At 43.1% G+C, this 13623-nt stretch overlaps 2 protein-coding genes across 3 annotated transcripts in view; one reads left to right on the top strand and one right to left on the bottom strand.

Moving 5' to 3' along the window:
• cyfip1 (cytoplasmic FMR1 interacting protein 1) overlaps positions 1 to 13623 on the bottom strand; it is an 83507-nt gene that overhangs the window by 6057 nt on the left and 63827 nt on the right. For both annotated transcript variants that reach the window (XM_063201520.1, XM_063201521.1), the window contains 3 exons: positions 7173 to 7316; positions 6549 to 6639; positions 3849 to 3979 (listed from right to left, as the gene is read on the bottom strand). In XM_063201520.1, coding sequence (XP_063057590.1) covers positions 3849 to 3979; positions 6549 to 6639; positions 7173 to 7316 — 366 coding nt within the window. The remainder of the gene's footprint in view (positions 1 to 3848; positions 3980 to 6548; positions 6640 to 7172; positions 7317 to 13623) is intronic.
• LOC134451231 (fibronectin type III domain-containing protein 9) lies at positions 8723 to 13556 on the top strand. The gene is made up of 2 exons (XM_063201527.1): positions 8723 to 8908; positions 10786 to 13556. Exon 2 carries the CDS (start codon positions 10985 to 10987, stop codon positions 11744 to 11746), a length of 762 nt encoding a protein of 253 aa, XP_063057597.1. The 5' UTR covers positions 8723 to 8908; positions 10786 to 10984; the 3' UTR covers positions 11747 to 13556.

Consider the following 13623-nt stretch of genomic DNA (forward strand, 5'->3'; position numbering starts at 1 on the left):
ATGGCTTGGCACCCTCTTACCTGTCCGATCTTTTAAAAAAGCACTCCCCCTCCAGGGGCCTCAGGTCAGTTGACCAAGGCCTCCTAATCGTGCCCCCCTCAAGATTGAAGAGTAGAGGAGACAGAGCCTTTGCGGTCATGGGCCCGAAACTCTGGAACGAGCTCCCAGCCCACATACGTTCGGCCCCATCCCTATCGGTTTTTAAAAACCATCTTAAGACACATTTTTATGCCTTAGCTTTTAACCCTCTATAAATTTCCTAGTTTTTCTTATCTAGTGTTTTACTTATTATTTGCCCTTCTTCTAATTTGTTACATGAGCCTTCTGTAGTCTTAGCATATTTATTGGCACCTAATTCAGCCTCTTTTTTATTTTTCACAGACTTCTTGTATATATGCACTTTTCATTGGTTATTATTGTTTTTAAGTGCTTCAAAGACTACACTGCTTCTATGTTTATTTTTATTTTTGTTGTTGTCTTTGTGTGTCTTAAGGGGTCCTCAAGTCCTTTTATCTGCCTGTCCAGCACTTTGGTCAGCTATCCTGTTGTATTTTAAAGTGCTCTACAAATAAACTTTGACTTGACTTGACTTGATATCTGCATCTGAAATCTATACAAAATCTTTATATAAAATACCCATGCCATTCCAGGGACCACCAGCAGGTGGCAGTACATCATCAATATGCTGCTGGAGACCAGGGAGCATTTAGTGAAGTTGCACACTCCCATACCCCTCCCTTCAACCCATCACTGGGGTCCACTGGCAAAGAAATGATCTGAACCACACTGACCTTTGCAATTCATTACTATACAGAAATAAACACAAACACAGTATAGTAGTGCAATGTACTGAGCTGTTGTGGAGGCGGGGGATCTGAGGTTAGGGAAGTGGAAACAGGAGATCTTAAACCCGTCTGTGCTCTGTGTGTCGGTGCAGTTGCAATAATAATGCAATCAGGAACCTGCGGGGAGTGCTCAGCTGTGTGCATACACACGGGCCGATTGAGGAACAAAAGTCCTCATCAAAACGCACTCTGCTGAGAGGGCCCGCTGGCTTCGAACACACACACACACAGCCAATATCTCTCACATACACACACAGACACACACACGCACGTTTACGAGCTTCTGTTTGTTGGCGCTACCTAGACAACAGCCAGTCCTCATCAACAATTCATAATTCTAAGTGGTGATTTATTGGGAAGTGGATGATGGGTGCTAAACACAGCAGGCCCGTTTCCATGCGGTCCATGTGAATTGATTGGGTCTGCTTAGGTCAACAACGAATGGTGGGAAAAACCGTCTGATGATGATGATGATCAACGGCCTGATGATGAGGTGAAAAGACCACTTTATAAGCAGGGCCAGATTAAGCAGGGCACAGGTTAGATATGGCTGCAGCCTAGGGGCCCCCACCTACCAGGGGGGCCCTGATTGGTCAAAAGTGAAAAATTGCAAAATGATGATACGATACATTACTGAAGACATGTAGACATGTTATCCTTAATCCTTAGCTCGAAATTATGACACTGTCTATCTAAATTTGTCGTGACATTTGCTTTCCAGGTCACCCCACACACATGGAATCAGGGTGAGATGACAAGACATGCAAAGCAAAAAGCAGAGGGGTTCCCATGACAACACAGAGGTCACCCTGACAGGGAGACTGGATAATACGCCTTGAAAGTCAATGACTAACACAAATGACAACAGGCCTTTCTTTCATTGATTATAGAAACTACTGCGACTCACAGAGAGAGAGAGAGAGAGAGAGAGAGAGAGAGAGAGAGAGAGAGAGAGAGAGAGAGAGAGAGAGAGAGAGAGAGAGAGAGAGAGAGAGAGAGAGTGTGTTCTCCAACCATTATCCAATCAGTATGTGTTCTTTATATGCACGTATTTGTAAAGTGTGTGTTGATTGGAAAGTAGGAAGCCACCATGTAGATTACTCTAAAAATGGCATTTTGTAGAAATAATTATAATATGCAGCAAAGACTTTGCTTGTATTCACCTTTGTACTTGTTTCATATACTGTTGTACCGTTCCAAATATTCAATTAATTTCCTTAACAATTTTTCATTAGGGGATTTATAAACCAAATGAAATATTCAACAACTAATACACCTTTTTCTCTGGCTGAAAGCATTGAATGAACTTTCTGTTTACTTTGACTGACCAACCAACAATCATTTCAACATGTAACACCTCTTGTTGTTTATCCACCTGACAGAACCAACAAAAAATGGGATGTTCAGGTCCAAAGCAAATACTCCATGTTGACATGCACCTCCAGCTGAGTTGATCATTAAACAAGCTTCTCTCTCTACAACGGGCAGAACTGCTCTAACTAATCCGTCATTTTGACAAGCAGTTTGGCATCTTCCTGTAGCTTACTGTTGTAAGGAGAGATCCCCAATTAGTGGAGCATCTTCCTCTGCAGGGGCTGTGTTCTCAGTACGCTCATCACCCTGTCACAATCTGTTGCCATCTCTCATGGAAGTTTCATACCAAGTAGAGCTGGACTGGGTTAAAAAGCCCCCGCCTTAGACAATACATAAAAAACAACAGCAGCATCAGCCCATAAGGACCATCGGCTCACCAGGAAAAGCCTGGTAGTGTCAAATAACCAGTCCAGTCCTGATACTACGTTTGATTATTTGGTTTGCATCAACATAGCCGATACTGGTAGAAAGTATGTAGCATACCGAACACAGAACAGTCTACTTTCATGTCAGCAAACCACTCTCTTTTTGTTGGTCTCAGTTTATGGGATGCTGTATGCACCAGAGTTTGACAGACACCAACAACAAAGGAACCTAACTGTTTTTGGTCCAAATGCATTGCCGGGTGCGCAGATTCTGCTTTTAATGTGACAACAGCAGCACTCTTATGAACCAGCAAAGGAGTGCAAGTCCTCGCGTTCACTTCCATTTCTTAACTTCTAGTCAGGGTGCCGTGGCTTTCATAATTTAAGGTTTTCTCAAATGAATTCTTCACGGCAGAGTGAAAAGACAATGGAGAAGACCATCTGTCTGGCATGACTAATGCCTACACATACTGATGTAGATCCAGATTTTGGCTTAAGTCTCACTGGATGCTCTAATAAGTAGTATCGTAATAAATGTTAAATTACCCATAGGATTTAAAAGTATGCACAGGCTTTATACACCAGCATATTCAAAAGCTAGTATGGCTCTAGGAGAGTGCAGTCCTCAGCCAAGGCAGCTCATGTGCCTCTAGTTGTAAGTGGAAGTAAAATCCTCAACGCCGTTATTATCTTGCAACGGTGGAAAATCATTCAAAAAAAATTCCAAGAACAAAAAAAAGTGATCATGTCCGTCCCAAAAATGAATCAGTTCTTGTGTAATCTTACTGACAAATGCACCCAAGCATAACCACCTTGGAAGGGATAAAAAAAAATGCATTTGAGATGACCATCAACAACAGGTGAAATCTGACACTCAAAATCCCAGATCATATATACAGTATAATGGCTCAATTTCATCCACACACAAGATGTAGCAGATTTGACCCTTGATATCAGGCATTATTGCCTATGTTTTTTTTTAAATAGAAATATTTTTTGGTCTTTCATTACTTTATTTATGATAGGATTATGAGAGATTGGACAGGAAACGAGCGGGGAGAGAGAGATGGGGAAGGCTCAGGGAATGTTCTGCAAAGGACCCGGGCTGGAATCGAACCAGGGTTGCCAATGTAGCAGCCGTAGCAGTGCTACGGTAGGGCATTATTACCTGTGTTGTGCGGTTCTAAACATTGTAGCATTGTAACAAAGAATGTATTTGGTTTTTTTTTTTAAGTCTATTGTGGCAGTAGAGTGTAGTTCTTACCAGACTCTGCTCACACAATAGGCAGAAGAGCATCGCGTTCCCCACTTCCCTCAGGTTCTGGAAGCACACCGTCTTCAGCTCAGCATACTCCACGATGTCCTTCAGCTGGTGGTGGAAGAACTCCAGGATACCTGTTTATTCGGAAGCCAACAAAGGGAACAAGCAGGGGTGTCAACACGAGAAGAAGCAGGTCAGTTTCAACAGGCAATGATATTCCTCCATAGAATAAATGTAATATATTTTTAAAAATTAACTACATTTTCTTCTCTTGGTGGTCTTTGCTAGATGACCAGCTAACATCTGTTGCTATGGATACTAGTCAGCCTTTCAATTCATCCAGTCGTTTTCCACTCCTTTCCACAGACATTTCAACATCTTGCATGACTAATAATAGTAATAATTTCAACATCTCGCAGGACTACTAATCAATCAACTACTAAAACATTTAAGTACACAAAATTGCCTTCACACACAATGCCACTTCACAGGGAAAGTGAATCACATTTGCACAAAAAAACACTGCTGACGGCAGCAAAGGTTTTTTTTTATCCATTTCATAACCGTGAACCCTGTGCCTCACACCACGCCTCCACGGAAGAACATAAAAACATAATTTGAATTGCTTCCCCTTCCTCCTTTTTAATGCAAACCTCACAAATATGTGAAATGTCAAGGTCCATTAAACAATTTAAATTGTACAGGGCCATTACCAGGCCATTTTTCCAACTTCGCTCAATGAAATATGACATAAAATACGAACTCTCTCTTGTCTTGTCAATCAGAAAAAGTACAGACATCATCATGTACCCAATGTACACTGCCCACTTGTGGTTTAAATTTAAGAGTAGCAGCTAAACATTGCATATAATGACACCATGAGACTGCTGATGCAGATACCTAGATGGTCCAGTGCCAGCTGTCTGTTTGTCTACTCCAATGTCCCTGGGTGTGATGCAGTCCTGAGAAATGTAATGTTTAAATTCATGGGCCGACTGGATTGCACCCAAAAGAGTATAATTGAATCTCTGGCAAACCCAGCCAAGAGCTCTGTTAGGTTCTTTTCTAAGCTCAGGCGACACTGGAGAAATTGCCTATATGTTTGATGGTTGTAGGCCTACCTGTCTTTTAATCTCTTTTATCCTTGTGTGTATTTTATTTAACCTTTGTACTTTGTATTTCTATGTTGATATAGACCATTGCGGAATTGAGTGATTTAATTGATATTATACACTCTTCTTGGACACGGCGACTGTGTTCTGATGTACTGCCCTGCTGATGCACGACATGCATCTTGCTTTTTGTTCTTTTTATTCTATTATGTTGTCCTGGAGATACAGGACCCTAAAAGCCTCCAGTGCTGTGACATAATCTGTGACACACATAGCAGTTTTATTCTGTGAGACTTGTCGTCTGCCCAATAAATGGCCTTTTAGTCAGCAAAGCTTGTGACTACAAGTACTCTGTCAAAACACCGGAGCCAGTCACACACAAAAGAAGTGTTTTTTTTCCCGCCAGTCCCTAAATCTCAGTGCAACATTGGCCATTTGAATCAGACACAAGTTGACAGAGTGTACTAGCCAGGTGCAATGTTCACCAATCATGCTGAAAATTATTCAGCGCTTGCTTTGTGACAGCAGCATTTCCTAAGATACTGATATGAGACTTCAGGTACGGCTGTGTCTTTTCAGACCCCTTTTCATTTCCCCTTGTGCGGAGTTTTACTTTACTATCTGGCTACTAAATGCACCCCAAGTCACCTTTGCCAATTAATTTTCAAAACCTGACCTCGCACCCTCTATCCATCCAATCCAACTCCCCAGCCGCCCCATCTAAGGCAAAAGCCACTCTCCTCTTTTACACAACTGTTGCTAGGCAAGCATGGTCAGAATGACCCCCATCCCCTCAGCCTAAATCCTGCCCAGGTTAACCCATAAAGACGGGTCTTAAAAATGTAACAGAATCGTCAGTGCGTAGATGATACAGCCGGTGTTGTGACAGATGAGTTTCCCATTCTTGATGGGTTAAGTGGAGTAGTTTGGGGACAAAGACCAATCGTGCTGAGAGAGCAGGTGACACACTTAGGAGCATTTAAGAGCAGAGGCATAACAATGTATAAGGCAACACTGCTGAAGGCGTGTGTTAAAACCTGCCACAGCCAAAACCTGTTGGTCTCCAACTATGAGGTGGACGGATTTAATATCCCAGACCAGACCTAATCGCCAGCCTGTGGAGACGGTCAATGGCTTAGCAGCCTCACTCCACAGCTCTTATTCATAATACACCAAACACTAATATACCTACTAACTAAGTAACTAATAACTCATTATATCTGACAGTGCATTACACATAACCATAGATTACATTGCATTTGCTTCAGAACAAAACTTGAACTGCAAGACATGGCTGCATATTAGAGTGCCTTTTTCAAGAGATCGGTAATCAATGGTAGTTCAGCATGACACGCCACAGCGAGGCAAACCACATGTTCAGTAATGCTTGTGTGCTAATGGGTAGCTTTCAACAAATGACTTGTCAGGCACAGGCGTGTGTGTGCTTACCCAGGGAGCCAAACTTGTGGTGTGTGTGTGTGTGTGTGTCTGTGTGTGAGTGCATACCAGGGGAGCCATACTCATGGTGTGTGTGTGTGTGTGTGTGTGTGTGTGTGTGTGTGTGTGTGTGTGTGCGTGCGTGCGTGCTTACCAGGGGAGCCATACTCGTGGCGAGGAAGGCGGCAGATCTTGGGCATCACTTCCATTAGCGTCTTCACATACTGCATGATGGTGCCCTGCAGCTAAGAGGCATACGGGGAGGCAAAAGGCAATCAGCACCCGCCAACATAGCCACACTACACTACAGCACTATTAGCCTACTCTTAAAATCACTTCACGTCACCTCACTTCACTTCACTTCAAATCCATCAGACAGGGTTATTTTTATTATGACAACCCATTTAGAACATGGACACGTGTTCTGAATACTGAATTGATCATCCAGATTCAAGGTATTTGTAGGTCAATCGTGCAAAATGGTGTGGAATTATTGTTATTATTATTATCTTTATCATTTTCATCATCATTATTATCATTATCATTATTATTATTATTATTATTATTATTATTGTTATTATTATTATTATTATTATTATCATTATTATTATTATTATGCTACAGTACAAGTTATGAAGTTAGGGTTAGAGGATGTAGCTGAGAATACATGAGGGTCAGTAGCAGTTAAATTCATTTTAATTTGTGTTTGAGGGATAAACAGGAAATTTGTCGTTTCATTTTTTGGACTTTTAGTGCCCCCAAAGTAGTCCATTCTTACCAGGCTTTTGACGACCTTCAGAAGCTCCTCCATCACCACGGCGATGCCCTGGTAGCCAAGCAGTCGGCATATGACTTTGATGTGAGGGGGACCCAGGAAGTTGCGATAGAAGCCGAATATGCTGCTGTATGCCAGATTCAAAGCCTGCATTCAGACAGAGATGGAGACAGACAGACCACATACAGTTTGATCAGATTTGCAGTCTGGTCCAATGAAATAAACGTCACCACCTCTCCCTTTTTTATTTCTTGTTATCCAACAATTTCAGGCCCTTCTCTTGCTGAAATGGGTTTTGGAGGGAATGAGTGCTGCTATTAAGGACCATGTTCTCCACATTTGCATGCTAGTACTGTTACCTGTGCTTTGCGTTGGTTATACAAATTGCCGGTATGCATAACACTATGTCTTGACTTGACTTCAGGGCACACTCGGCCCTCTTCATTATTTTGTCATGAATAAAAGAGAGCTAGTGAGAGAGCTTTGGTCATTTCTTTTGATTAAAAAAGCAGGACACGCGCTGGCTGTCAAAGAAATTGAGAAATATATCGCTTTGCAATGTTCGAGATGCAAGAGAATTTGATCAGAATCACAAGAGTTGAAAGGAGGCCACTAAATCCCAGAATGACTCTCGTGTTTTCCAGACATCCTAAAAGCTGAGACTCATGAGGACCATGTGTGTGAAAACACGATTTCCAATAAATAGAAATTAAGTTATAAGTGTCTTAGGCCTGTCACTTTCCAAAACAAAAGCAAGAAGAACTACACTAGTACATTAGTACACATTACCCTGATGTAGGGAATGACGGCTCGATGGCTAAGCTAAATAATTAAACAGTGCACGTCTGTAAGACAGGGCAGAGGCTCATTCCAATCTTAAATAATCTTTATTCAAGTAGTGTGAATCATTTATCCGTACAATTTGAATATCATTCCCAGCTCTGCTTTAAATATCATTCCCAGCTCTGTTTAACAGTGCACCAAAAATAATGAATGTCTTGCACTACACTACAAGTTAACATGAATATTATGATACATAATACATGAAATGTAATGATACATAATACATGAACTTTAATGACACATAATGAGAAAAATGGGGATAAATAAAGAGTAAAAAATAGTAATTAAGAGCAACAAAGTAACAAGGGTAAAAACTGTGGTGAAATGAAGAGGGGGGGGGTGGGGGGTATGAAATGACATAAGGTAGGGTAGTACTGGTAACACACTTCTTTTTTAGCCAGCTGCCCAAGCCAAATCCTGTGTGTGTGAGTGTGTGGTTGCAGACAGTCCCCCTGTGGGATTGAGCGGTAGCGTTAACAGGAAAGCCCCCCCCCCCCTCTCACTCCATCTCTCTCACACACACTCTTTCTCTCAACACATGCTCTCTCTCTCTCTCTCTCTCACACACACACTCTCTCTCTCACACACACGCTCTCTCCCTCACATACACTCTATCTCTCAAATACACTCTATCTCTCAAATACACACACACACACACACACTCTCTCTCTCTCTCTCTCTCTCCCTCTCTCCCCCTAATTCATGCGCACGCAGCCTGAGCTGGAGGAGGTGGAGACAGGACTAGATGGGCAGTGCGAGGAGTGAGATGCGGCAGTAGACCTGAAGGCTGCCGAGCATCAGAGCGTTCGCTCAACTCTACAGAAACCACAGTTGCCCAGCTGAGCTGAGCTCTCTCTCCAGACACCACAACATTGCGGCTCATTCCAGCGTTCCCGGTGAGTTTCCCCCCGCTTGCTTACTTGCTTGCCGAACCGATCTATTTGCAAGGTGCACATGTTGCTATGGGTAACTGCTACAGGGGCATTAACAGCAGTTGGAGTCTGCTGACAGCGAACACAGCAACACAACAAAAACTCCAACTGGAAAAATCAATTCCTAACGGAAGGGGTCAAAACCCATTGAAGACCTTAAGTATGGATTGCTCCTTCAGGAACATTGTCGGCAAATGCAGAACTAGGTACTGGTATTTAAATATGATATCTTGTATGTCTATACAAAATACGGACTAAAATACACAAATGTGATAACAGTAAGCTGAGGAGGACAGCATGTAGAATTTGTATAGTGAGACATGAGAATGAATGAATAAGATATGCCAGAGAAGGCATAACTTTAATGTTGCCCCAGAGACAAAAGCATCGTTTCATCATGAAAATCTTTTTGATGGAAAAACATCTTGTAGTACTTCCAAAAAGAGTTTGGGTCATTCAAGGTACTTCACTTTTATAAAGCTTCTGGTTTCTCCATTCACTGTGTGGGGTAATGATTAGAGTAGCCTGTGAAGCCAGTCTGGATGTCACTTCTCTACTTAATTTAGCAGTTATGTTTTTTCACCTACCTGAGGAAATCATCAAGGAATATTCTCCCTCAGGGAATGGGCTGTATTGATCCTACCAAGCGGTATGAATACATTCTCAAGCCTTTCAAAACAGCTTGAAAGCTGGCTTCAAAGTCTACTTTGACGCATAGCCAAAGCTTCACTGCTCTGTGAACACTAGGAGGCACATGCATTTAGACTGCAGAAGCTGATTTTAGGGTGAGGCCATGGTGAGACTGTACTAAGTTTACAGATCTGGTCAAGCGAGAGTGAATATTAGCAAAGCACTTTGATGCATGCAGGGCAAATGCCATGCTGTATTCTAATCATGACACTTCATAAAGATCTCTCACTTCCGCTTCTCAAATCCCAAGACACAAATATACCTTTGATGAGGGTAGCTCAATCAGAGGCTTTTATTTTGTGATCTACTTTTCATGTATTTATTTCTTGGATTATTGACTGCATTTCTTTGCACAGTATTTTCACACATTAAGGTATCTGCTCGTATGGTTTTGACATCCTTTTTAAAATTCTGCTACTATTGCGCCAGTTCTCATTAATCAACTACTGTACTATTTCATGGCTCACTGAGATGGCGAGCGCACATATTTGCAGTCCTTTACAGACAGTAACCACAGCCAGTATTAATTGCACAGTAATCCTTCAAATATTTCAATAGTATAAAAAGACTGACCAAGATTGCTTGTTGGGACCGGCTGAAGCACTTCTAATGGACCAAACATTGTGATGGAGAACAGAAACGTTTAGTAAGATGAGCAAATAGTTCACATCACATATACAGTAGAACTGATCTACAATGTTACAGCTGGGTCTCTGCCATTCAAATTCGCACTTCATGTGAATTTGAAAAAAAAAAAATAATGAAAGAAAAATACTCAAGGGCCTAACACCGATTTAGCTGCCATTGACCAAAGGGCAAAGGAGCACTGCACTGCTGCAGCGTGAAATTGAACTTACATGAGAAATGTTCTGAATAAACCAAAAGGTCCCATTTGTCTGTGCCACTTGACATTTCCTATGCCACAATGGCTTCACAAGAGTGCCACAGCAATTTCACACCCTTACACATTTAACTGAGTGGGCAAGCGAGGATTTTTTTAAAGACAGAGCCTTAAGTCTCCAAGGCTATCTCAAGAGTAAGGAAATCCTGTTGTTAGGGCCTCCATTTTATAGGATGTAATAGTGTCACAGAAAAGAGGAAAACCAATGCTTGACTTGAACATGCCTTCTTCATGCCTTCTGTTTTTTCAGGGGAGCCAATCACTGCAAGCGCACAGAAGAATACAAGGACACAAGGATATTTTATTGGTCATACGTAGTATCACTTCCGTGAAGCACGTAGTGAAAAGGACAAGCAACACCAAATAGGGAGTCATGAAAATTGAAATGAAGTGATAGACTTCAGCCTTGGCTTCTAAGCAAAACGCGCTACTCCAACACCGATGCAAGGATGCCCATCTCCGTGCAGAACATCTCAGCCACGTCGGCCACGGTGCACTGGCCCTCAGCGGCCGGTTGCCTGGACACCTTCTACAGCATCATGTACCACCCCAACTGGAACAGCCTGCTGATGGGCTACTCGCGGAGCAAGAGCTTCCTGCGCGAGGACCGTGTGCCCGTCACCCAGACCACCACCTACCTGGGCAACCTGAGCCCGCAGACCACCTACATCCTGTGCGTGACATGCCGGCAGGCCAAGCCGGTGCGCGAGCAGTGCCAGGTGTTCAACACGCTGGACGAGGGGCCCGAGGCGGACGGCCTGCGCCGGGACTTGGCCATGGGCGTGTGGCTGGCGAGCAGCCTGCTGCTCCTGCTCATTGCCATGGTGCTGCTCTGGGGCTGCCTCCACTCCCTGTGCCCGGGACGCGAGCACTGGGACCAGGCAGATGGCGTGTGCCCCACCATGTGCTCTCCGCGCCAGGTCAAGACCCTGCTGCCCGGAGGGGGAGCTGGAGGTGGAGAAGGAGGTGGTGGAGGCGGAGACGCAGAGCAAAAAGGGCATCTAAGGGACAGCAGCTTCTATACTCCTAGTGGCAGTGAGGAGGAGGAGGACGACGACAAAGAGGAGGATGACACAGGGAAGGACGGAAAACATTCCCAGCTGGCAATGTTACCAGGAAATCCCTTCAGTGTGAAGGAAGGAGAGAAAATCTCTGCTGAGCCACAGGGTCACGAGCTTGAAAGGCTCGCCACATCCGGCAGACCAATGTAAACACAAACTATCATGGTCTCTTCAATGACTACTGAGTGGCTGTGTGTCGAACTGCAGACATAAGGCAGTGTTGGATACACTTAAAAGACCAATGTGATTTTCCTTTTAATCACGACTGTTTTGTCCTGGGCACTGTCGATGAGTAATCGTGTGTGAATTATGAAGTCGAGAGTGCTTGGTACTCGAGACTAATGCAGGAAGAAAATGACCTTTTGAATATGGCTACAATTACTACATAGGCCACTTGCCTACTTTGAACGGATATAATGAAGAATATAAAAACACGGGAAATGGCAGCTCAATACAGTTCTGAAACTTTGAACTCGGAAACAGCTTTTTCCCATATATGAACAAGCTAATGATTGCAAAAAGGCTTTAGAGTGCTCTTTTATTACTGCCAACTGCGTTTTATGTGTTTACTGTAAGCTAGATCTCACACAAACGGCGCAAGACAAACAAAAAACTACTGCCAGCAAGGCCATCTCATTTTGTATAGTATAGAGTGTGTACAGAGTGAATGCAAACCTGTAAAACTGTTGCACTGTGTTTAAAAGCTCCAGATACGCTCAGCTTTTTGTACCCTGCGCTGTAAGTCACTGTGACGAACTGTAATTAACATTTGCAAAAGAGAACGTGTGTCTATTTCCAAGAAATCCCCCCCCCCCCACCACCACCACTTCCTTTCTTTGAAAGCCATTAGCACACCATTAGTGGTTGTTGCAGCTCTGATAAAACAGACAATTGGCTTCGGTGTGAGAAAATAAAAGGAGACCTTCTAGGCCTTCATTAGCCTTGGTTGAGATGGGGAGAATAAAATGAACTCCAAACATCCTGCCCTAATGCTTAAGAGTGCGGAGACAATATGTAAGGGTTAACGTTCGGCGAGAAGGTCGCTACCGTGGAATAGCAGCACGACAGAGAGAATCTTTAGACCCCGACGCGGAGCGGAGGGGTCTTGTTCTCTCTGAAGTGCTGCTATTCCACAAAGCGACCGACTCGCCGAAAGTTAACCCGCTTATTATATGGATATACTTAAATGATTCACACATGCGGGGACATTTCTTTAGACCTATTTAATGTTAAGATTGTTGCTGCACAAAACAAAACAGTGCCGTTGTGGAACACCGCTAGGCAACAGCTAGGTAGGCTAGCCAGGACAACAGGTGTTGTCTATCACAGCAGCTGATTAGAGTGACAAAAGACCGGACCCCCTGCGGAGTGATATGAAACATTCGCTTTAGCCACTGACTTGTATACAAGCCAGTGGCTTTAGCAGTGAACGTCTTGTTGCCATTGACAGCGGTAGCCAGGACAACGGGTGCTGTCTATCACAGCAGTTGATTAGAGTCTTGTTGAAAAGTCGCTTTAGCAGTGAAAAGTCTTGTTGCCATTGACAGCGGTCTGTTATAGACCAACCCGTCCGTTATCGAAAAATAACAGACGTCCGAACGTTGGGGAGCCCCGTTGAAATGAATGGAGCATTCGACAGATGACGTCACAACCATATAATAATGTAGAATATTGTTACACTGGCCGTGAGAACACCTGAAATAATCGAATTAACTGACAATCTTATGACGTAAAATCAATCGCAGGTGAGTCAAAAGGTTTTCAGAAGGTGCCTATAAACATATACAGTTAATACAATGTAAAGAAATGTTAATGTTATTTGCCATGACAAAATAAAAGAAGCATGGTGTGTTGTCAGATGGACATATTTGTGCGTGGCAGACAAGTCCCTTGGGACATGTTTTCCAGATGCCAGCAATTGTAGCATCTAGTTGGAATGCGTGTTTTGCTGTGCTCTGAGCAAAATATGTTTCAATAGAAAATCAAATACCTGAGTGTCCTTGCAAGGTCTTCATTGAAAAAAAAAA

The sequence above is a fragment of the Engraulis encrasicolus genome, chromosome 6 (assembly GCF_034702125.1).
Source record: "Engraulis encrasicolus isolate BLACKSEA-1 chromosome 6, IST_EnEncr_1.0, whole genome shotgun sequence".
Lineage (NCBI taxonomy): Eukaryota > Metazoa > Chordata > Actinopteri > Clupeiformes > Engraulidae > Engraulis > Engraulis encrasicolus.